Consider the following 25,603-nt stretch of genomic DNA (forward strand, 5'->3'; position numbering starts at 1 on the left):
GAACAGCATTTTAGTAACTGAAAGATGTTCGTGTTATAGTAAGTAAATCTCATTTTGAAAAAAAGGGGAGGTAGGGGTTGGGTATCTGTCCTTAGAAAATACTAGAAGTTTCCAAAGGTAAGAATACTGGTATCTGGGTTTTGTTCCTTTTTTTTTCTCATCTGACTTACTTTTCTATTTGTCTTACCATGAACAGAAATGGCTTTTATCATTTTAAAATGCTATGTGGAAGCAGCGATTAGAATCCTGAATGATGTCTGCTCTGGAAGGTGTTGGATTCGGCTGTGTGATGTGGGAGATGGGGGTGAGCGCCACGGGGGGAGCCGGGTGGAGGAAGGGTAGGGATACTTCAGCGAAAGGCCCCTTTCGCGGTGGGGATCGGCCACTGTCCTCACAAACTGGGCCCCCCTGGGCCCCCCCCCCGCCGGCCGTGACTCTGAGGTCTCTTGGGTACTGGAGATTTCCAGAGCTCTGGCTTAAGCGCAGACCTCATTGGTTTCTCTGCCCTCAGACTCACTGCCCTCAACTACAACCAGAGAGAGTGTCTAAAGCACACATCCCGTCTAGTGCGAGCCTGTCTAGAGGCCCTCCACTGGTGCCCAGAGCCCTCATTAGGACGGTCAGATAGAATACAGGGTGTTCAGTTAAAGTAGAATTTCAGAGAAACAGTCATTTTTTAAGTGTAAGTATGTCCCAAATATTGGATGGGGCATACTTATACTAAAACTTATTCATTATTTATTTGAAATTCAAATTAAATGGAGCGTCCTGGTTTTGTTGTTAGTTTTTTGCTAAATCTGCCAACCCTGCAAGTCAGGCTGACTGTGGCATTCAGGATTCCCCAGGCAGGACTGACACCCGTTCTCCTCACAGACTTACATCTTTCCACACCCCACCTCTGCACCTCGCTTCCGGTCCCACAGCCCTGTCCTCATGCCTCCAACACGCTGCTCGAGCGGCTTCAGGCTACCCCATTCCTGCATGTGCTCTTCCTTCTAACTGGAATGCCCTTCTGCCCCTCATGCATCTGGCTAACTCCTACTCTCCCTGCGTATCTTCCTCTGTAAATCTTGTGGCTTTTTCCCTCCTCGTTACATATAGTTATCTATGTTCTATATGGAAATTAAAAAAAAAAAAAAATCAAGACAGACCAAAAGAAGAAAACTGTAACACACAAACACAAAAGGGAAACATAATTTTTTTTTTTGGTAAAAGTCTTCTTTTTTTTTTTAACCTAACACTATCCTGTATATCTTTCCATCCTATTCTATATTCTTCTACTACATCGTTTTTAATGGCTGCATAGTATTTCACCGGATGGACAAACTATTTTATTTCATCAGTCCCTTACTGTTGGGCACGTGGATCGCTGATTGTTTGAAATGATAACAGGCCTGGGATGAATATCCTTGCAGTTAAATCCCTTGATACTTTCATGGTGATTACCTCAGAAGAAGCTCCAGGAACTAGAAATACCGAGTTAGATCACAGTGACATCTTAAGAGCTCTGATAAACGTGTCTTCTAGAAATCTGCCAATTTCCTCCGTGTGCCCATCTGCTTCAGGGCCAATACCAGTCATTATACTGTTTTTTTAAATCTTTGCCAGTGTGAAGGATAAAAGTGGAATCTTGTTTGAATTTACATTTTTTTAATTACTAGTAAAGTTAACCTTTTATTTGTTGTATTTCTTCTTTGCTGAATTGTTTCTACTGTGCTTCCAAGGTTCAGCGCAAGGCTGACCCCTTCTTCCTCCCTGACCCCGGGGGCTGGGCTTACCTCTTAAACACTGGATTCTCTGCTCTAAAGCACTGGTGTGTGGTCCTGCTTCCCACTCGACTGTGAGCAGTTCAGAGCAGGGCCGCCCTGATGCACTGCTGGGTCCTGAGCTGGGCCCGGGCTCCTTCTGCCTTTGGTAGTGCCGGGGCAGCTCTGCAGCTCCGCTGGGGGTGACGGGGCGCCCATAGGAAAGGGACCCAAGGCCACGGGGCTGGACTCCGGAGCCGGGGGGCCTCGGTCCCTCAGCACACACTGCTGTGTGGGGTGGCTGCAGCATGGGAGTGGGACACTGGGCCTTGCGGGATGATGGGGCTCAGAGAAACCAGCCACGGGGCAGGGCACGAAGGGCCAAAGGTGGCCCCGCTGCTGCTAGGGCCCTGGGCAAACCTTTTGGCTTCTCTGCTTCCTCATGTCAACAAGTATTGCCGGATTTCCTGCCAGCGAGAGGAGAGAAGGGGTTATGGAGAAGGCGCAGCCCCTACAGGAAGCCAAGACTGAGGAGGAGTCGCAGGGCCCTAGGACGCCATGCTCACCCACAGGGCAGGTTCCCGGGTCCCTGAATTCAGGCTCTAGGCTCCCCCCCAAATCCAGCATGATCAAGGCTGCAGTGGCTCACACTGGCCACCAGGAGGCACTGCAGTCCCAATTAAGTTCCTCGGGGCCAGAGGTGATGCCCCACGGTCCCTGCTTCAGATGAAGTTTCTCCAAATTTGGTTAAAGGCACAGGCCCTCCCTGGGAGGGTTGGCCAAACAAGCAGTTATTCAGTCCTACTACGTGTCTGCCGCTTCTCAGCCCTACAAGGGACACAGAGGTGGATGAGGTGACCTGAGCTCCTCTGATTCCCCAGAGTCACCTCCCTTCGTGGAGACCCTGGGGAATCCTCGGTCTTGTAGCTACTTACAAGTGAGCCATGCAAATGCTACCCACACCCCGGTTTTGCCAGGTGGCTGTCCATGTAGCTGGCGGATTTGTTGCCAGCTCCTCTGTGGGCTCGTCCCCAGGGAAGCATCAGCAGAGGCGGGGGCTGCAGCCCGCCCCCCATCACTCCACTCTCAGACAGCTCTCTTGGTTCTTCCCACACACTGAGGTGGGGAGGTTTCCTGTGGTCCAGAGGATGGAAGGCGCTTCCCAGAACCAAGGAAGGAAAAGGAATTAGCACTGGGATGCTTCATGTTTTACCCAGTACTAGCACACCTGTCATGTCACCACTGCTGCTCTTCACAACAACCATGTGAAATATGCCCATTTGCCAGCCCCAGAGACTGAGGCCAGAGGGAGTAAAGGACTTGTCTAAGAATACACAACTGGTGAGAGGCAGAGCTGAGGTTTGACCCCTAAGCCTGCGGCAGTTCCTCTGGGCCCTCCTGGACTGGATACCCTGTGTGGGGCTGGGACGGGGCAGCCAGAAGATAGGGTCAGGGAGGAAGGGAAAAAGTGGGAGTCACAGGAGGATGGCTCCTCTCTGACGCCTCTAAATCTGCCCCATCACATCCGACCTTCAGTGCTGGTCCTGATGAAACTGTCCTGATAGAATTTCATAGACCATCTGGGACCTCAAATGTGGACCAATGCCTTTTCTTGGGGCCTTGTTTTCAGGGTCCCCTCCATCCCCCAGCTTACACCCAACTAATTCTTTCTTGTTTTCTTTCGGACACCGGGTCTCAATTTGCATTTGTTCTCTGCTAAATACCGAAGTATTTCGAGGTAAAGAGGCATATGTCTGCAACTTACCCTTAAACAGTTCAGAAAGAATATGTATCTGTGTATAGATATGTATGTTGATTCATACATATATACAAGAGAGATTGAGAGTGATAACACAAATATAGTAAACACTAAGATTTGGGGAATTGGTGTCATGGGGACCTGGGAATTCTTTGTATTCTACATTTAACTTTTTTGATGTCTGAAAATATGTCAAAACAAAAAGCTTTTAAAAAGAAGAAGTATGCAGACAAATGGAAAGAAACCGCTTTATCCAGGAATCCCAGTTCTGAAGTCAGCATTTGTATAATTTGAACAGGACCCAGACTGGGGTTTAGTGAGCAACCTCTCCTCCTCCCCGTCACCAGCACCATCCATGGTGTCTACAAATGGGCTTGCACATTGGAATCAAAATCACAAGGCAGAAGCCAACTCTAGGAACAAACCTTGCTTCCTCAGCCCTATGGAAACCCACATTTCCATCCACATAAGTAACTGGTGACCCCATTAAAGCACGTGGTTCTTCTAAATGCTCTTCTAAGGCCCAAAGGAAGCAGTATTTTGTTAGCTGAGGTCAAGTTACTCTTGGACCTTAAAAGTAATAAAAGTACTTTTTATTGTTTGAGCCTATTATAATTTCAGCTCTCCTACAATTATTCTAAATGAGTGAGGTTTCCTTGTATCCAAAGAGAAGGGGTTAAAAAGAAAGCCGACTGACAATAGCTGGACCATGGAAGTGACCTAAGTGTCCATAAGCAGATGAATGGAGAAGCAAACTGGTACATCCATACGGTGGAGTATTATTCAGCCTCAAAAAGGAAGGAAATTCTGACACCTGCTACAACACAGATGAGCCTTGAAGACATTATGCTGAGTGACACAAGCCAGTCACAAAAAGGCAAATATTGTATGATAGCACTTATATGAGTCCCTAGAGTAGTCAAGTTTATAGAAACAGAAAGTAGAACAATGGTTGCCAGGGGCTGGAGCCCAGGGGTGTGGAGTTAGTGTTTAATGGGGACCAGAGTTTCAGTTTTACAAGATGAAAAGAGGATGGATGGTGGTGACAGTTGCACAACATTATGAATATATTTCATACCACTGGATTGTACACTTAAAAATGGTTAAGATGGTAAATTTTATTATTACTTGTATGTTACAATGAAAAAATTAGAAAAAAAGAAAAGAAAGCCCACTAGCCAGTGTCCCTCAGGGCCTTCATCCTGCCTTCAGCCCCCGAGGTCCCCTCTGTCCCCCAGCTTACTCCCCAAATTCTTTTTTCTTGTCTTTTCCCTGATGATGTGACTTGGTTTGCATCTATTCATTGTGCTCCTTCCTTGGTTTACTTGTTTGTTCATTCACCGAGCACCTCCCCAGAGCCTCCCCTTAGTCATGGCCTCATGGAAGGGACAGACATGTAACAGTGTGGTCAAGTGTTATGGGGCCCAATGGCAAGAGCCCTGCATCCTGGGCACAGCGTGTCCACAAGGAGGAGCAGTCGGTTCTTGTTGAAAAGGTCGGGGAGGCCTCAGCAAGAGCGTGACCTTGAACTGAGTATTGGAAACTACAGAGGTCCTGGCAAGGCATGCTACATTTTACGGCAAAACAGGACACCCCAACTCCCAACTGAGCTGGTCCTAAATTACTAAGTGAGAAGCCTTAGGGGCCTCCCCCCAGGGCTGGTGACAATAATACGGACAATCACATAATCACTCGTGTTTGAGTAGTACTGACCCATCCACTATCTTATTTGATCCTCCCCAGATCCCTAGGAGGTCTGTGTTTTTACCCCCATTTTACTGATGAGGAAACTGAGGTCCAGAGAAGCTTAACTTGCTCAAGATCACATAGCTAGGAGGGGCAGAGCTGGGATTTGAACCCAGATGGTCCAGCTCCAAGCCCAGTGTCCTGTCTATGGCCTCTCACACAACGATGTGTTGTCTCTCTTACGTAGACAGGCAATCTTGAAGGGATTGCAGGCAGACTTAGTCTTGTCATTGGGAGACACAACTGAGCCATTGGAGACGTTTCCATCACAGAGGACCAATCTAAACAGAACTTTCGGGTGACGATGAGAAGCCCCATTTATGATCTAACACTTGAACATCACCTCCTGACATTTACTGGGGTGAGCTGGGGTCGTGACCTCAGTCAGGGGCTCTAACCACCCCTGTGAGCTGCTATCCTCATGGAGACTGAGGTTTCCCGGCTCCTTCCTTCCTGGTCCAGCCTAGGTCTCATCCCCAAGCCCTGCCTCATGAGGCTGGAGGAGATCCTAGCACCCCGCAGGGGAAGGGGCGCTGGCGCAGGCTGGGTCCACTGCCACAGAAGCAGAAGAAGCCTCCGTACTCTCCCTTAGCCCCAAACAGAAGTCCCAGAGCTCAGGGGTCACCCTGGGCCACTACTCACCTTCCAGGCGGGATACGGAGACCCTGAGCGATCACAAGGCCTGTCAGTGGAGGGACTGTGTCTCCCGATATCAAACCAGCTTGGTGGTCTGTCTGCCCCTTGTCCCTCTCTACCTTCACCTAACCGAGTGGCCTTGCGTATGTCCCTAAATATCTCCCACTTAATCCCTCAGAGCAGGGAGAAAACCTGCATTCCCAACCATCCCCACGGAGACACTGTAATAGTGCCGTTGGATCCAAGGGAGGCAGGATGGAGAAGCTTAAATCCTGCTCTAGGTGAAATGAATGAGAAGTCTTTGGAGCAGGACAGGCTTGGGTTTGACTCCTGATTCTGCCACTTATTTGCTGCATTCATTCATTCAGCAACATTTCTGGAGCGCCAGCTATGTGCTGGGCAAAGTTCCAGGTGATGGAAATACGAAGTCGAATAAAGCATGGCCCTTTCCTTCCAAAAGCCCCCCTTCACGAGGGAGGCAGTGATTATGGTGCAGGGAGGTGGACAGAGCAGGGGCATCTCGGCCAGCCTGGTGGGGGGAGCAGTATTGCCAGGACCACTCCAGATCTCTATATAGGAGAGGCTTCAAGGCAGTGATCTGGTTGGAGGGGTCTGTTAAAGCTGTGTATAGCTAGCTCTTTATGCATGATAAGGAAGTGTCAGTTTTCCCCTTTAAAGAAATGGGGAAATTTCTAAAGGAGATTGTTAAGGAGGCTTCCAAGCCACTCATGCTTTGGCAAAGTGACTTGGCCTCTGTGTGCCTAGGTTTTCTCATCTGTAAAGTGAGGTGGATGATACCCACCTCCCAGCATGTTTGTGAGGTCTCAGTGAAGCCCAGTGCAAGAATGCACATCTCTGCCTGATACACAGCACACCCTCTATCAACGGGAGTTCCCCGCGATAGATTAATGCACTTATTATTTGGAGGCAAGTTAGGCCAGGGCAGCTGCAAGAGCAAAGCAAAGTAAGTCACTCAAGCTGCAGTGTCTCATCCTCCCCCCGCCCCCGCCCCAGGTGTACTCTTTTTAGCTCAAGTTTCCCCAGCTCCAGCTGCCCGGAACATTCCACAAACCCCTGTTCCAAGTAGCCCCCTGCCCAGTCCCCTTCCAATCAGGGCCCATTTTACATACATATAACAAAGACGATAAATGGGGTGAAACATTTGACAATTTTGTTTATCATTTGTTACATACATATTTAAAACTGCTAGTTGATGTTAAAGAAAGGCCCTTCCATAAATACTTTTTAAACTAAGTTAGGTTGCAACTTGAAGCTATAACCACGAAATGAGAACTGTAATTTCAATCACTGCACTGAAGACAGTGTGGCTTACAAACCAGTTGACAAAGGTCAGAGCAGTCGTGAGCTCCTTATAAAAACCTCACTCCCACTTACACTCTTGGAGCATCTGGACAACTTTCCTATGGAGGCACACCAATATTTAATGGCTCCGGAAGAATTTTCCCTGTGGGAGCATCTGCTGCCCTCTAACCATCATACCACCTGAAAGCTCTCTGGGGGTGGGGAGTGGCGAGACGGACCGTTCCAGAAAGGTAACCGTTGCCACCACCACTGCTGCTGTCATTTAGAAACCAACTTCGGTGATTCAGGACTATGTTGGGGCCCTTTCTGCCCAGCGAACCCCAGGTCACCTTTCCAGGCCCGAGTCTATCATCACTTCCTCTTTGCGGATTTCCTGCCATGCCCTCCTCGGAACTCCCCTAATAATTAGATTACTTTTCACAAAGCATTGCAAGTGTGGATGCATGGCAACCTCCACCATTAGACAGTATCTTCATCATGGACAGGGAAAACATCTTATCAAGCTCTGGTCCCCACGTCTGGCACCCAACAAATACCCTCTGAACTAGATGCATCTTGTCAAGCAACTAAATGTCTCAGCCTGCAGAATGACCATGTCGGCCTAGAGAGAATTTTTTTTTCCCCACCAAAATCAAGTGTTTTCTTTCTCCAGATGTGTTCATGCTGTGTTCATAACCTAAAGAATCATTTACAAGCCAAAAAAGCAAGAAGATGTTTCTCTCCTTGGACAAGAAGGGAAAAATAATGGCTGAATTAATTGTGAGACTGCTAGTTAAAGTTTTCTGAGGTTGATAAGGCTGGATAAGATTATTCAATCTTGGCTTAAAAACATTCCATCTTTAAAACTATAAAATGGTTAAAAATTCAAAATCTCTAGAACAAAATTATACCTAAGCTGTTAGAGTTTCCATCTAAATGGCTGGGATTTGGAGTAGGTGGGGTCCAAGTGTTTTGCCCATCACGTGTAATAAGTATAAACAATGTTCAATATTCCAATATTTACAACAAACATGTTGGTGAAGAATGATTCTTTCATTGCCTTCTGATCATCTGGACTGAAGAAAACGTCAAATATGTCTCTGCTTTAAAGTGTACGGTGTGTACCTTCCACCAAGAAAACCGCAGTGGATATGTGATGAGTACACCTCTTTTCAGTACTCTGTTAGTACTTCTCAGGGAAATGAATCATCCCATGAAACAGTGAGAATGTACTTTGTGTAGCACAAAAATGGCTTCGTGTAATCTCCCCTGAGGGGCTAAGTCCTGTACAGTTTATTAGGTAAAGCCCGGCCCTGGCTGTCCACCTGCCTCGGCTCAGGCAATGTTTCTCCAAGGCGGCCCCTGATCCCTGGTGCAGAGCTGATGCTGAGCAAACAAGGAGGCTGGTCCACGAGCAGTCAGTTATCGCGAGTTTAGGGAAGGGGAGCCTAAACTCCCCAGCAGCCTGGGGAGATGTGGCCTGAAGGGTCTGAGGGGCCTTCTCCCGTCCTTGATCCCTCCTGACCCCATGCTAGGCAGACAGCCAGCCTACACCCTTTTCATCACTCATCCGTATTTTATAACGTTTTGTCAACCACACAGTGTGGACTCAGTAATAATTTGCACATTTTCCAATTTTATGCTTTCAAGTCAACCATAACTCTTTGTCAAAGTTTCCGGCTTCACCTACTCAAAGTTCCAGCAAAATCCTATCAAAAATAACAGCTAATATTTATTGAGCACTTACTCTGTTCCAGGAACTGTTTTAAGCTCTCTACCTATATCATCTTATTTAATCCTCACAATATTATTCATATACCCACTCTACAGATAAGGAAATTGAGGCAAAGAGGTCAACTAATTTGCCCAAGGTCACTCAGCTAGACAGGCTGAAATCTGTTCCCAGGTCCTGGCTACACTGGCCTCACCGAATCCAAGGCATCTGAAGCTTCAGGCAGCCTGTGCAGCTGAATTGTAGGATGAACACAGTTTCTACAGGATTCCAAGAACATTAGACACTGTGCCTGTTACTTGCCTTTGGGCACCTGGCTTGGAGTCTCAGCCTCTGTTTATTCAACTGGGTTGGGGGATTCCAAGGCAGGAAGCACTGGTCTCACAAGAGCCCCCTTTGGGGCTCCCACTGCTCCACTGGCAGTGATAGTGGGGGACAGAGCCCCCCTCCCCTTTGGTTACCTACCAGGGCTGTAGAATACTATCTAGTCCCTGGCTGAGCCGCTCACTGGACAGCACTTGGGATGGAGGGTGGAGGACAGGGTGCAGCAAATGCCTCTTATGAGAATCAAATAGAAAATCTTCAAGATATTCACAGGGCCAACAGTGCAGAGCCGGGGGGGTGCACAGGGGGCGTCCCTCCTCGAGCTCCCCCCAGCTCCATGGGGAAAGGGCTCTGGGATCATCTTACCAAAAGGAGTAGTCTCAGATTTGGTCCTCTCAGGAGGCGGTGTATGGACCCTAAGAGCACAGGAGAATTTCCCCCAAGGCCATGTCCTCACAGGAGGGTCAACTGAAGGACATGGGGGCTCCCAAACAGCAAGGGGCCTACTCAGAGGCCAAGGTCGTGGCTCTGGCACCCTCACCACTAGCTCTGTCCTCCACGCCTTCTCACCAGCTCTGGTTCCTGGAAAACAAATGTGTCCCAGAGCTGAATCTCATTGGCTGGTCAGTCTCTGGCCTGGAGGCGAGGGACTGAACAGGATGACTTAATGAGGTTCCCCATATTCTGGAACTCTGGACCTTCATCTCAGAAGGCCATGCTGGGGACAGACCAATTTTACAGAATAGAAAGCCTAGAAGTAAACTCTCAAACATATGGTCAATTGATTTTCTACAAAGCTGCCAAGACCATTCAATGGGGAAAGGACAGTCTTTTCAACAAATGATACGAGGAAAACTGGATATCCACATGCAAAAAAATAAAGTTTGACCCTTATCTTACACCATTTACAAAAATTAACTTAACATGGATCAAAGACCTAAACTTAAGAGCTAAAACTATAAAGCTCTTAGAAGAAAACATAAGGGAAATTCTTCCTGGCATTGGAGTTAACGATGATTTCTTGGATATGACAATGAAAGCACAGGCAACAAAAGAAAAAATTGATAAATTGGATTTCATCAAAATTAGAAACTTTTGTGCATCAAAAGGACACCATCTAGAAAGTGAAAAGACAAGAATGGAGAAAATATTTGCAAATCACATATCTGATAAAAGATTACTATCCAGAATATACATAGAACTCCTACAACGAAAGCCAAACAACTCAATTAAAAAATGGGCATATGAATAGACATTTCTCCAAAGAAGAAAGACAAATGGCCAATAAGATATACAAATGGCCAAACACAAAAGGACAAATATTGTATAATTCAATTTCTATGAGGTGCCTGGAGTAGGAAAATTCAGAGACAGAAAGTAGAACAGAGGTTTCCAGGGGCTGGGAAGAGAGGGAGATGGGGAGTTATTGTTTAATGGGCCTGTCTGGGATGATGAAAAGGTTCTGGGAATAGTGGTGATGGTTACACAACACTACTAATGTACTTGATGCCAGTGAATCATTCGTTTAAAATCCTTGAAGTGGTAAATTTTATGTTATGTATATTTTACCACAACAAAAATTATCCCTAATTAAAATAAAGATTTGAATTTTAAAAGAGGCCACACTAAGCTTGGGCTCTCAGCCTCTCACTGTACTGCTCAGAGGCCTCTAGGGGCTTCCCTGAAGTCTGAACACCTCACCAGAAAGTGAATGGCCCTCTCGGCTTTGCCCCTGTCGTTCCTCAGGCCGATTCTCGCCTGTGTCCATCATGTCCCCTGCAAGGCACACATTTGCTCTTTCCCAAACACTCCATGTACTTTCCTGACCCAAGTGCTATCTGCTGAGTCTAGAGTGCTGTTTCCAGCTTGTTCAGTTGGTGAGCTCCTATTCAACCTCCAAGGCCCATCTCAAATGCCCGTAATCACTAAGTTTCAGTCCATTTGCACTTTTCCTGAGGACTCCCATGTCTTCACATCCCCATGGGCAGGAATCAACTCACTCACTGCCAAGTGCTCCACACCTGATGACACAGGGGCACAACCCGGCAGGAATTGTTGGATGGGAGGGGGAGCCTTTGGCAGGGCACCTCTCACAGCTTTGTTTATGCCCAATTCCCTCTCTAAAGAGGCAGGAGGAAGCGCTTCCATCAGAGTCTCCTCCACGTCTCTGATCCGCCTCCCAGAGTGCCTGGCTCACTGCATAGTGGTGGCCACGACCTGCTGAGTGCTGGCTCCACCCCAGGCTCAGGTCTAAATGTTTCTTCTCACCTGGGCTGTAAGCTCAGGACAGCATCCTGGCCAGAACACAGTGCTGCATCCCTTGGGGGTGCAGAATCTCAGAATCCTGGGGTGGGACGGGGCTGAGTGGATGGGGTACCCAGGGAGGAACATCTGCAGCCCTGGGGCCGCCCCGCTAGGCAGACGGCAGGAAGAACCAGGGGCCCAGAACTCACTGCAGGGAAGGGGGGAGACCTGAGAGGAGTGCGTGTGGCGGGGGAGGTGGGCAGAGGGATGGCTATTTGACTAGAGCTGGCCTGGGGGAAGCAGCAAGACCCTAGCTGTGGCCTTGGAGGTGACAGCGAAGGAGAACGGTGGGGGGAAAAGGTGCTCCTCTAACTGCCAGAGGCTGAGAGGACTCCAGGCTTGTGCAAAACAGGGCGACCCAAGACTTCCCTACTCCCACTCCCCAGAGGGATCCCTGAGGGAAATAAATTATTTTCCACCAGGGTACAAGAGAACTACAAGTTGTGTTCTCACCCAGGCTCAGATTCAAAAGAAGGAGGAAGGAAGAGAAGATAGAAAGATGTTTAGAGTTCCTAGCATGTTCACATCCTGATTCCTTTCCTCTCTCCCTCCTTTCCTCCCTCCCTCCCTCCCTCCCTCCCTTCCCTCCCAAATGTTCATTGAGCACCTGCCATGTATAGCAAGCCCTGCTCCAGGCTCTGGGAAATGTTTGAAACAAAACAGACAAAAGCCTTACCACAGTCTCTCATCCTCCCCAGGAGGAAGGTATTTCCCCATTGTTTGCTCCCACACATGGTCCTCAGCTCAACCCTGCCCTGACCAGAGGTTCTGGCACGTTCCTGGGGCCTCCGGGAACTCAAGGAGTAATCCCTCAAAACAGTTGTGAGGTCCCGACGCAGTGCCTGGCCCCGTGTTCTCACCGCAGCGCAGCAGGACACTTGAACAGGGAAGAAGCTGGGCCCAAGGTCAAAGGTCAGGTCTAGACTCCAACCTGCCAGGCACCAAGCCCATCCTTGACCCCCCATCTGCCACTGCATCCCCAGATGAGAAGATGAGAGAAGCTCTTTGGGGGCCATATTTGTAAAACCCAGTCTTTCAATCCCGTATCATCTGGGATAGGATGAGAGTGACCTCAAATCTAATTAGGATCATCCCACAAAAGGATGCCCTCTGGGTTCTCAGAGCCCTTGGCCGTCAAGTACTTACCTTCTTGCCTCCGAGCTGTCCCACCTTGGGCAAGTTACTCGTCTTCTATGAGTCTGCTTTCATCCTTGAAATAGGGATGATAAGAGGATCCCTCTCTCTCGGGGCTGAGATGGGGATTCAGTGAAATCACACCCAGGAGGCGCACTGGCACAGGCAGACATGCTCAGGCAACATGAGCTGTCACACGGGGTCCTCAGCGGCAGAGGCCTTACCTTGCCAGCTCTAACCTCCTTTTGCCTCACACCCCATCAGCCTCACTTCCTCGCCGTCCCTGTCCTGAGGCAGGGAGTCAGGCAAGACCGCCAGACTCTTCCCCTTTGGCAGGCTGGACCAAGGAACTTCTTGGTACAACGAGGCCTGGAAGAGCGCAGAACCCCAGGACCTCAGAAATCAACTAGTCCCAGGCAGGGGGTTTCAGATGGGAGAGCGAGGCCCTGAAAGGAGATCTGTGCATAGAGCCGTGGGCATCCTTGTCTTCTCTGCCCTTCGATGAGCTGCCTCCTTGAAGGGGGGCCGTGGAGCCGTCCCAGCTCAGTGCTGGGGTGTGAGCCAGACGTCAACCCACGTGGCTGAGTGGAGCCAGACAAGGCCAGGGAGACCCCTGGATATCAGGGAGGCCCACAAATCCAGGAGGCACCAAAGTTCTGAAACCTGATCGGAACTCTGCCCTCGCCCCCCCACCCCATTCAAAATACCTTAGTACCCGCAAGATGACTAAGGCGGTGGGGCCCTTAGTCCTCCCAGGTGGAGAAGGTGACCTTGCAGGATATACCTGCAGGCATACTACCTCTCTGCACCCGCACACTCCCTTCCCACACAGGCAGGACAGGCCCAAACAAATCCCCTTTTGCAGATGAAGAAACTGAGTGGAACCGGAGATAAGGGGACTGTTCCAAAGGCACAGGGCCATTTCCAGGGGAAAGCCAATACTTGAACCCAGATCTCTTGACCTACAGAGAAGGCATGGAGGGAGAAAAGAGAGAAGTTGCCAGCTTTTCAGCTACCAGAGGAGATCCAGCTGGTCTGTGGCAACTCGCAACTTCCCTCAACCTCTCTGAGCCCTCACCTTCCTGGGCGAGGTTCCGCCCACCAGGGGGAGTGGGGTGAGCCAAGCTGCCCCTCTCTGCCCAGCCTGAATCTGGGCGTCCCCCTTCCAGCACCGCCCCCGTGAACTGCAAACAGCCAAGTCACTGGTCTGTCTTCTGAAGGCAGGACTTCTGGACCTGAAGGCAGGGGCTGCGTCCAGGGCTTCACAGAATCCCCCAAGAGGCCTGGCACAGGGACAGGCAAAGTTTGGGGAGCAACTGGAATTAGGCATTTCAGTCCCTTCCCTGTGAAAGAGGGCATTTGGGACCGGGTGGGGCACCCATCCTGACACCATGACCCATCACACTGGAGGGCTGAGTACCAGGCTTCTAGACCCAACCGATGTCCGCAGCCTGGCAGATGGTCAACCTCAGAGGAGGAAGTCGGTCATGTGGCCTCAGCTAACCCCCTTGGGCTCTCACTGCACGGTTTCCATGCGCTTAGGAAAGAAAACCTGGTTTAGGGAGCCCAGCAGGGAGCAGGAGTCCTTGCCCCATTGGGTCACATTCGGGATGAGTTCCTGCAATCCCACCGGGTGCTCTTCTGTTGCCCCGGCAACCCCAGGAGCTCATGGTGGAGCCCACCTTATTTCTGGAGGAGGAGACTGCAAACATCTACCCTGTTTGATGCACAGACTGTGCGGCTTACTGGCTGGGTTACAGCGAAGGGAGACAGTGGGCGGGGTCGGGGGGGGGGCAGATACTCCCCAACTCCTTCTTCCCCTGCCCCCAGCTGGCCACAGGGGGACTCTGCCTGCCACTCGGTGAGTCAGCCTCCCTGAGAAGCCGCGACCAGCGACGGAGAAGGCCACAGGCCATGACACACAGGCTCTTCGTCACCGCCTCCTGGCCCGCGACTCTGGTGGCAGAGCCTACAACACGCGCGGTCCCCGCGGGCCGGGCGGGCGTAGGGGGGGCGGGGTGTCCGGGATCGTGCACAGGTGCTCACCCTCGCCCACACACGGCTCACCTACACTGGCTGCACCCTCGGAAGCTCTGGGGAACGCATGCCTTCCCCATAGGAGCGCACACAAATTAGTATGCACGGTCCCCTGAATCACCCTGGGAGAGCAGGACCGGGACCCGATGAGTATGGGCGGGGCACACCGCTCCGCGTTCACGATGGACATGCGCTCACACAAACCCCCAGGCCTCCACCCACACCAGCCAAGGTACTGGGATATGCTCACAGGGGCACTTAACCACACTCCGGCAACACTCCAAATGAGACACCAATTCTTCATTCATCCTTCCAGCCAGTACGCATTTCCTATGCCCAAATGTATACACCCGGAAGGACAGAAGGTATGGGATAGCAGGGAGCTGCTCGCTGGGTGTGTTCTAGGAGAAGGTCTGGCACATGGTAGGTGATCAGTAAATGCCAAGATAGGGAAGACGGGTGCAGACAGGGGACAGGAGTGGTGGAGGGGCCAGGAACCCCTGAGCCCCCGACTTGAGCCTGGTCGCTCGTGAGCAAAAAGACACCCCGTCCCTCTCCCCTCTCCATAGTGAAGCCCCAGCCTGGAATCTAGAGCCTGCATTCAACTTCCGCTGCTCTAGGACCGCCTGCCCACTTGTCCTGGGACTGCTGCCTACTTGGTGCCTGCGCCCCTTAGCACACCCCAGGAAACCCTCAGGACACGTTTCCACTTCCAGGAAAGCCTTTCCCGGCACACTCTACCCCGATGTCTCCTGAAAAAAAAAAAAAAAAAAAGGAAGTAAGGGTGAGGAGGGCAGGGAAAGAGGGTGAGGGGGGTCCAAACTGGTACCAGCACAGTAACCCCTAGAGGGCCTTTGGAAATCGTCCAGACTCCTGCATTTCACAGAACTAAAATTCGGACCTAAAAGGGAAAGGGGAGGGATTTTCCCAAGGCCATGCAGGGAGTAGAGAACACCGTGGTGGAGACCCGCCGCCATCTCAACCCAGAATGTGCGCCCTGCCTCGCACGGGTGCCAAGCTGGACCTTCGCGCCCGGCCCAAACCTTCCACAGCCTCTCAATCTTCTCCGCCACGGCCCTTGGAGAGCTCGGAGAACCTGCTGCTCTGCCCCGACCTGGGTCCCCGGCGGTCCATCTGCGAGGCGCTTGGGGCTGACGCCCAGGCTTCGGGACCCCCAGTTTGGAAGGAGAATCCGCTCTGAGACAATCTGCTTTAAGAATCCGATGAAACGCGCGCCGGCTCCCTCTCTTTCTCCAAAGCGCAGTGTCGCCCACACCCAGCAGCCCCGACCCTGCGGTCCCCAGTACACGCAGCGTGGTCCTCGGGAAAGACAGGTACTTGGCAGGCAGTGGCACCTCTTTCAGCGCCCCATCTACCCGCCGGTACCTCCCAGTAACCCTCCTGTCCTCACGCGCAGTGAGCCTTCTAGCTGCCCGGAACTGCCCGCTGCTCAGCATCGCCACCCCGTTCCCCAGCCCTTGGATGCTCTGAGCAGTGCTCTTTGCGTGTCTCTTTTCCTCTCCACTGAGCCTCAACTCCCCTTCCACCGCTCCCTCTCTTCCTTGGTGCTGCTGGTCTGGGGTGGGATGGGGTAGAGAAGAGGGTCTTTGCTAAGGTGGCAGAATGCACTGGGGATGGGCGGATGCACAGGTCCGGTGCGTTTGGAGCTCCCGCGACACCTCCCTGGACACACTGGAGGCTCCTGTCGCACCACTGAGTCCAGCCTTTGTAGGGAGACCAGCTTCCAGGCAGCATGGCATTAGCTGCCCCGGGCTACCCCGCACCCCTGTACTGGGTGAAGAGGGAGCATCTTGAATGGAGTTGGGGGTGTTGCCGCCCATCTGCACGTGTGTAGGCTAGAGAAGATGGCACAGGGCTGCACCTCTGGATGGAAGGTCCCTGGGGGCCACCAGTAACTCTGATCTCTGAGAAGCACCAGCCTACAGCTGGGAGGCCTTGGTGGTCACACAGAAGTGCCTCCTCTTTCTCCAGAAAAGCCCTGTTTTGAAAAAAGGGCCTCTTCTCACTGTCTAGTCTGAACAGAAGGCTGGCCTGTGGCACCCACAGCTCCGGAGCAAAGGGCGAGGGTGGGGCGCTGCCTTTCACTCTAAACTTGCTGGCTCATCACCAGCCCATAGCTGAGTCCTCCCTGTCTTGGTTTTCGAATCTGATGACCTGCCTTGTCACCTTAACAACGCCTGGCGAACCCCGTAGCTGCGGGAGCACGTGGCCCGGTGGCACCTGGCAGGCGGGGTCCCGATGCGGAGTCACGATCATCTCACCACCTCACCCAAAACAGTGCCTGTGCCTAGGTCCTTCGGTTTCCTGGGGGCGGGGGGAGCTGAGGACGCTGAGGTTGAGGCTGCTGAGAGTTCCCTCAGCCAAGCATTCTCTCGCATCCGGCCCCCAACTCCCCTCTCCTTGCAGTGAAAGGCACACCCACTCCAGCGCGGCCTCCCCATTCTCCATCCCAGGAGCCTCGGAGCCTCGCGGGCTCCCGACAGTTTTCACATTCTGTCTCTGCCTGCTGCTCCGGGCACCCTGGTCCAGGGGTCGGCAGAGAAGCCCGAACCCCACACAAACGCCGGGACTCCAACCTCCTTTCATACCCCGTACATGCAAAGGCCCTTATACTTCCATTTCATATTTCAGTTTGCCACCAAAACAAAGCCGAGGGCAGACTTGCGGGAAGAGAGAAAGGGGCTGAGGCCAAGGTGAAAAGGTATGCCCACGGAAAAGAGCGCCCAGCTGCTTTCTGAAACGAAGGTTCTCGGGGACTACGGCAAAAATTTATGTATGGTACTTTTAACTTGTTTTCCTGCTGTGGCCCCTCTTTGCAGCGGGCAAAACTCGGGGCATCGGCGACTTCATGAGAGCCTTGCGCGGCAAGGTTCCCGGCGCAGCCCGTAGTTCCCTCGAAGAGTAGGGACCGCGCAAATCCGGGCGTACAAGGTCAACCTACTCAAGAAACGCCGCTATCGAGAACAAGGGGCGCGCGGGGTGGGGGGGCTGGGGGTGGAGGGCAGGCTCTCTGGCTTCCCTGAAGTCTCTTCTGAAATTTCCTTACAACAACTTAAAAAAAATCCCCCCACCCAAAGGTTTCGTTTACAGATACAATACGTAAATGGTCAGTGTCTTGATCCAAGTGGTCGTTATACAGCGAACAAGTACATAACAATTCTTCAAACTTTCCACTTAACTGTGTACTTCACTGTATATAAATTATAATAAAGAAAACTTTGTGTGCATCGACTGATTTAAAATAATACTAGACCTTTAATCCAGGCCTTCTGTTTTTCTATTTAAGATTGTATGTGTTTAGGCTGGACTGTTAGAGCAGACTGGCGGCTATAGAAATGAACAAAGTAAAAAATTAAAAGCATCTTTCTTCCTCTCCTCCCCCACCCCCAAAATTGACCGGGGGTCGACGTCACAGCTCCCAGGCTTGAGTTTTCCCTCCATCATCCCACAATCACCCACCGGCTCTTACGGCTAACGTGCAAGCCTCGGTTTCTCGCTGTCTTTTTTTTGGGGGGGGGGTCTCTCTTACACAAAACACACCCCGGTTCTTTGAGTAAATTCGAATATGACCCAGGAGGAGTTTACACATTTTGTGGTGTGTGGATTGTGTTGGTGGGAGAAAATAAATATCTCCAGCATTCAAACTCTGCGTCTAATTCGCCAAATCAAGACCAGCCCCTCGGCGGTGCCCCAGGGGTCTCCGGCCCTGCCCTCGTCTGCCAAGACCTCTGCGCTAAGAGCGCTGCCTTCGCGGACGGCTGGATGGGAAGGTAGCAGTCGGCTAGCAACGAAAACCTGCGTGCACCGAATCGAAAGCGAAAGAGAAGGAGGTAGCAGGGCTGTTCTCGGTAGCGTTCTGGGGCGCAAGGCCAAGGCCTGGCGGGCCGCACAAGCGGAGGCTTGGAGAGTCGTCCGCGTTGGGAGCGAGGTGCCGGAGTCCCTACTCCCGCGGTGAGGAGGCTCTTCCCCCGTCTAAGAAACATCGGTCTCCAACCTGGCGTGTCTCCTGGGGCCCATGCAGCCTAGGATGGGCCAGGGGGCAGGGACTTCGGAAGGCCGAAGTGTGAACCCGGAGCCTGACGGGGTCGGGATTGCAACACGCGAGGACACAGTGGGGCTCTTCTGTAAAAACGCGAATGTCTCTGCACCCAGGGGGGACTGTGGAGTCCCATTGTTCGTCGCCCTTTTAGTACTGATGGGGAAACGGAGTCTCAGTTAGGGAACATCTGCAGCCGGGGAAGGTTTCTCACCTCCTCTTTCCCCATCTCCGAGAAGCCCCGTCACTGGAGACCTGAGGCAGCTGTCCTGCCCCAGGCTCTCTCGCCGTGGCCCCAGCACAGCCCCCAAACCCGCACCTTTCCAAGGAGCGCTTGGACCCAAGGACTGGCTCCCTGGGCTGACGTCCCAAAGGAGACCTCGGACCCTCTCCTCCGCTCGGTGCAGTTGCCCAGATGGAGGAACTGGCTTCCTGCCCGGGGGACTAACAGAGCTGGGAAGGAGGTTGCCAGGTCAAAGCTACCTTGGGTGGGAGCCGAGATCAGCCGCAGCAAGCCTAGCACCAAAGCCGTGTCTGCCTCTGCCTTTCCCCAAGCTCCTGGGGACATCCGAGGTTTTTTCCTTAGACTCGTTTTCCCCCCTTTGGAGTACATGCTCTCACGAGTGTGGCAGAGAACCATGTCAGTGTATGCTTCAGTTTCCCTGCTTGCTGGCCATCTAGAGAGCCCGCTCCAGAGGCCCTCCTCCCAGCTGCCTCTGTAGAGATCAGAACCTCACCTCTTGGTGCCTCGGTTTCCTCCTCTTGGACCTAATGTGCCTAACTTTTTTTCTACAGGAGCCAGAAATCTCCTCTTGGCCAGAGAAACAGCAGCTGCTGAGAGAAGGAAAAGAATAAGCAGAGCTGTTTGTTGTTTGTGGCTTTGCCCTGAGCAGTGCCTCCATCTTGGGCATCAGGGAAGTGGGGTCCTGTTGGTGTTTCTGAGCTGCCTTTTGTCTCAACCTGCAGCTTTTGGCTTTGCCTAGCGCAAGGTCGGGGGCCTGCCCTGTCCTCACAATTGGGTGCTTACAGGTTCCAACGGCACAGAGGCCGACGGTAGAAACGTGGAGCGGGGAGGCTAGACTCTTGCTCTGTGGGGGAACATTTACTACCCCACGAGGCCTTACTGTTATCTCCTCGTGATGCAGATGAGGAAACAGGGCTTTAGAGGGATTTCTTACTCTCAGGTCACAGTGTGGGCTGCCCTAGTGGCTACCGCCTGTAGAGGATGCATTACGCAGGCTGGCAGTGGGGGCCCAGCAGGGCTCAGAGGCAGCGCCCGGAGGGGTCTAGCTCTTTCCCCTTTCCCTCTGAACCTGAAGACATTTCCAAATGAGAGGTTGAAAGCAGCTCAGGAGCTCTCCTTGCCTAATTAACTCAGCCTCCTCAGAAGCCCCACTGGTGAATTTCTCTAACACATGAAAATCCAGTGCGGTGGGAGAGAAAACATCCGAGTCCCCTGGCTCTGCACAACGAACCTCCACGGGTCCCTCGGTCTGTGACTTGCTCACACCTAACATTCCCAAAGGACAGGGACCAGGAGGGGCCTGGGTGAGGCCAGGAGGAGGGAGCCTGATCCCCGGGGCTGGCAGGCTGGTGCATGTGGACGGGGCGAGAGCCCCTCTCCACCTGAGTGTGGAAGGAGCACCTGTGTGGAGCTGTGAGTGTCTGTGATCCGAGTGCCTGATCTCATTCCAACAGGAAGGTGGAGAGGAAAGGTGGAGGAGGTGGGGAAAGCCACCGGATCTCTCTAAATCTGCTCAGTCTGTCCTGTGGGTTTGAGAGTGTGTGGCTCTGTGCGAAGCCACATGAGCGTACTTGGTGTGTGTGTGAGCGCGCTGCTCATGAGGAAGTGGTTGTGTGTGTATGTGTAGAATCCAAGTGTAGTCAAGTGTATGTGTGAACGTTTGTGCGTGTCAACGACTACTTAGTGGACTAGTTCTGAGCTTGTGGGGAGCCAGATCCAGGCTGAGTGTAAGAAAGCGTTTGCCATGGGTTGTTTCCTAAGGTTATTCCAGTCGCCAAGGCCTCCACCATGTCCCACCTCTGTCCCCAGGCCTGGTGTCTCTCCATCGGGCCTGGATCAGTGCAGCCAAAGCCATTGTCCTGTCAGAACCAGCTCATTTCCAGGGCCCTGCCTGAAGGCCAAGGCCCCAGGGGGAGAGTGTGTACCCAGGGCTCCTAGCCCAGGGATTTTTCTCTCCCTTCTCAGTTTCTCTCCCTGCCAGCTTGGGGCTCACCAATGCCGATTCTGTGGGAGAGAAGGCCCAGGCTCCTCAGCTGCTCTGGCCTCAGGCCGCCCTTGAGAGGCTCTCTCCTCCACTACGGTCGCGGCGCTTCGGGGCCCAGGCCTGCGTCCTGAGGCCGCCTTCAAGGGGGCTTGGAGGTCATTTAGGCCTCAGGTTCCCCGTGGGCCCAAATCAGGACCCAGAACCTTCCCTCTTGCCCAGCACTGCGGCGCCTGGAACTCTGTGGCTTTCCCAGCCGGTCGGTCCTAAACCATTGTTCGGAGGCCGGCCGCCTCTGGGGATCGCCGGAGGAGAAACGCTCGGGAACTCTGGTCGGCCCGCCTGCCCGCCGCGAACCACCTCGACTCAGGTCTTCCGCGGCCTCAGGCGTCTCTGGACCCGCACGCGTGTGGCGCCCCCGTTCCACGGCATCCCGGGCGCGCTCCGCCGACTGCGCTCCAGGCTCCCGGCCGGGCTCCGCACCTGCGACGCTCCCACCTGCGGCGCCGCCCGAGGAGCCCCCTAGCCGGCGAGGAGCGCGGCCTCGGCAGCCCCGGAGCCCAGCGCCCGAGCGCTGCGCTGCGCTGAGACTGTTTCCCGCCGCACGCCTTGAGCCGGCGCGAAGCATCCGCTTCAAAGTCGGCCCGGCGGGCAGCGCAAAGCAAGTGGTTTGGGGGAACGGCGAAGAGGGGAGAAACAGACTCCAGGCTGAGTTTAATAGCCGACGCTCCGCGCCCTCCGCCGAGCGATCTGAAGGGGGCAGGAGGGATCCCCTGGTCTCCTCGGAGCGGTCGATCCCCATTTTCCGACCCGAAGTCATACGCAGCTCGGCCCCGCGCCTCCCCAGCCCTCCAACTCCTGCCTCCCGCAAGCCGAACGGGTTTTGAAGGTGCCGAAGCCCTGGGTCCTGGGGACCCCAGCCCGAGGGATCCGCACGTGCACTCACCGTAGCAGGGAACCTGCAAGGCCGCGTTGTGGCCGCCGCCGCCTTCCTGGAGTTTGAGGGTGCCGTCCGGGGGCGTCTTGCATGCGCCTCGCTGCAAGTAGAGATGCGGTTGCTGCGCGGGTGGCTGCGGCGGCGGCTGCGGCTGCGGCGGCGGCGGCTGTGGGGCCGGCGACTGGGGCTGGAACTTGTTAAAGGAGCCCCGCGCTCCGGCGCCACTCTCCAGGGGTGCCGCCAGGTCCTGCTGCCCCGCGCCGTAGCGGGCGCGGCTCTTGGCGTCCCCGAATCCCTGCCCTTTGGCGGCAGCCGACAGGAAAGTTGTGCTGAACTTATCACCGCCGGGGTATGCCCTAAAAGGCGACGAGCCCTCCCGGCTCTGCGACACCGGGCTGTAGTAGGCGTCCATGGCAGCAGCCGGCGACTCGCAGTAAGAGACGCAAGTCTCAGCATTCATGCCTGGCTTGGGCGGGCGACGGGCGGGGGCGCGAGCGAGAGCGCGAGGACGCCACCGCGCGCCTTGGCCGGGAGTTTGGAGAGGCAAGGAGGCAGTGGCTGTGCGCTCCGCGCCGGCCTGCTCGCTCTCCCCCCTCCTCCGCTCCACGCCTCTCTCTCTCTCTCTCTCTCTCTCTCCTCTCACCCCCTCCTCTCTCTCCCTTCTCCCTCCCCACAGCTGGCCCAGGGAAAGAACGGAGGACTGTAAAAAGATTCAGATGTTTCGGAAAGTTGACCAGATCTCCCAAACCCTCTTAAGGTTTTGAAGCGGAAAAAGAGAGAGTGAATTTTTTTTCTTGACTCTCTTTTTCCCCCCTCCTCTCCCTCTTCTCTCTCCCTCCTCTCCTTCCACCACTAACCCTCTCCCCCCCCCCCCCCCCCCGCCTTAAGGAAATGCTACTAGCTCGCTCGCCGCTCGGAGGGGATTCTACCAAGAGCCGCCCAAAGGCCTTTTCGATTCAAGGCGGGGCCAGGGAGGTGTCTGGACTCCCCGGGTTCCCGAGGCTAGGCTGAGAATTGGCGGGTCCAAGCTTTGGCCTAGGGGAGGGGGGTATGCAAAACTTTAGTGACAGATTTTTAAAAATATAAAAAAACAAAACCAAAAAACCTAACAGGTTTCGACATTCGGAGTCTGATGGGCCGCTAGCGTCCGGGTGCAGGCAAGTCGTTTGTACACTTGCGTGCGAATTTGGCGGTGCAGCTGCGGGTCTTCCCACTGGTGCCTTTTCCTCTGTTTCCAACCCCTTTTCCCTATTCTCGGTTCCTCCATGAAATTAACACACACACGCAGCAGTCATCCTGTGCACGACCACTTTCACGTCTCGTTAACTATTTCCCTTTCCTGTAAGTGTAGGGGTGAGGAGGGGCCCGTGTTCACTCAGACACTGGAGAACCCCCAGGCTGGGCCAGTTTCCGAAGCTTTAGAACGCGGCCCCCTCCCCCCACCTCTCCCCTCCGGGGAGGGAGCCGCGTGTGCCTCAGGTAGGTCTCCGCCCGGCCGAGGGGATTTTGTGCCTGGCACACCTGAGAATGTGGAGTTGGGAGACCAGCTGGCCGCGCCTCATCGTCACGCTGTCACCTGCTCACTGCTCGGGTGGGGGTGAGGCAGTCTCTAATCTCTGGCCTCTCTGTACCTGACTGTAAACCGAATGACTTGGATTTGATGGGTTGTGTGCGCCCCAGGGAAAAGAACGTTTACAGCGCGTCGAGTCCTTTCCACATGGTTAATCATCAATTGCACCTCACAACAACCGTGAGTGGTGGAAATCGGGGTCCCCAAATGTTCCGATGAGCAAACCGAGGCTCAGAGAGGTGCGGTCACCTGGCTGAGGTCACACAGCCGGGAAGTAGCAGCGCCTGCCTTGAAACCCAGGCTGAGGTTAGTCCCTCCGCGGATCTGGGATGGTGTTGCTGACAGCGAAAACGCACAGAACAGAGGAAACGGATCTCTGACTGCGGAATGACTCAGTTTGAAGGAGACCAGTAAGAGCAGCCCTCGATAAACTGCAGGGAAAAATCCGTGGATAGAGGACGTATCTCAAGGGAGGCTGGGAGTGGGGTGAAAGGTGAAGGGGCAGAGTAAAATGAGAGAGGGCCTGAGCGCCCTGAACCCAGGAATGTGGGTCAGAAGTCAATCTTCTGCACCTAAAAGGTCTCCCTAAGAAAAAATATCTGGGGGGGGTCGTGCTTCTACCCCCAACCTCATCCTAGCTAATCCTCACCCCCACCCCTCTCCCTTGGTATCTCTGCTCCTTGCTCTGCCGCCGACTGCGCGATCCCACATCTGGTTTCCATCGCGGCTTACCTTGAAGTGCTCGTTAATAAAGATATTCTGCAAACCGCGGCCGGGGGTGCGCAGGCCCGAACCCTTCCCCCGCCGCCCATGGGGACCCGCGCCTCTCTGGCTCGCAGACCTAAGCCAAATGAGGATCTTATAGATACTGAGTGCCTGTTGTGCCAGAAGCCATCCACAGGTCATTCCCTTGGGCCACCCCAATAATCTGGTGACGCTGGCCTCATCATACCCATTTTCCAGATGGGTAGACTGAAACTCAAAGAAACGAACTAATTTTCCAACCTCGGATAGCAAACAGTGAGTGAGCCTGCCATCATCCCAAATGCTACTGTTCAGCCCAAGTTTGTTTTAGTTCTTAGAATCTGCCAAGTTCTGGAATCCCCCAATCTCATCCCTGCGCTTTTGTCTTGCCAATAACTTGGTGTTCAGCGCAGAGTCTCTTCCTCCAGAAAGACTTCCCGTCTCTGCCAGTTGGGGCCGCATCTCCATCCTGGACTTCATGGTTGTTTGGTGGCCCGCTCGGTGTTCATCTCCACGTCAGTAGTCCGAGGTTTCGAGGGGGAAGCCTCTGCCCCGCCTGGCACCCCACAAATATTTATGGAATAAAATAGTAAAGCCTGGGTTCCTTCCACTGCTCAGTGAGGCAGTTCCCAGCATCTTTGGTTTCCTCTAGCCAAGGACAACTGGTTGCTCTCCCTCCCCCTCTTCATGAATCAAGAGACAAAATTAAGAGCCTGCTGGCCTCTCCCGGGCTGCACAAGAACAGTGAGTTCTCTCAGAGTAGGGGCCAGGCCTGCCTTGTTCACCGCAGGGCTTGGCACATCCTAGGCACTCATAAAATGTGCATTGAACGAATGAATGAAAATGCCACGTGGTCCAGTCCGGGGTCTTAGAGGCGCATTTTTGCTAAGCTGTTCCAAGCTAGCAGGCTACTCTGGTCCCCTGCACCCTGAAGCTGTCTGCTAGCACCAAGAGGGTGTCTGCAATCCTTCTACTTCTCCCCGCATCCTCCCATTCCAGGCTTAGACACAAGGAGGAAACTAAGAGAAGCAAAATACATGGGGCGGGGGGGACAACACCAAGACAGGTACAATGGCAATTACAATATTCTCCAGTAACTTCTGAGCTGCTCCGTGTTCTCAATGCAAAAAGACAAAAACAAAAAACAAAAAACAACCCTGCCGTGTTCCAGAAAGCTTTCTTTGAGCGCTGCCTCTTGCCATCTACCCACCCCATGCTTTTATGACCTGTTTAATTATGGCCTCATTATTTAACCTTTTCCTGGCCACCCCGGGGGGAATTTCAAAACCCGAGCCCTCGGGCGCAGACTTTGGTGTCCGCAGCCGGAATCCCTCCTGGTGCACTGAGGTCC

General features: G+C 53.3%; 1 protein-coding gene across 1 annotated transcript in view; it reads right to left on the reverse strand.

Annotated features, from left to right (window-relative positions):
• Window positions 1-22,398, reverse strand: part of ALX4 (ALX homeobox 4) — a 40,075-nt gene extending 17,677 nt beyond the window's left edge. The window contains exon 1 of the mRNA XM_036861951.1: window positions 21,948-22,398. Coding sequence (XP_036717846.1) covers window positions 21,948-22,398 — 451 coding nt within the window. The remainder of the gene's footprint in view (window positions 1-21,947) is intronic.
• Between the last annotated feature and the right edge of the window lie 3,205 nt (window positions 22,399-25,603).

The sequence above is a fragment of the Balaenoptera musculus genome, chromosome 8, assembly GCF_009873245.2.
Source record: "Balaenoptera musculus isolate JJ_BM4_2016_0621 chromosome 8, mBalMus1.pri.v3, whole genome shotgun sequence".
NCBI classification, from domain to species: Eukaryota; Metazoa; Chordata; class Mammalia; order Artiodactyla; family Balaenopteridae; genus Balaenoptera; species Balaenoptera musculus.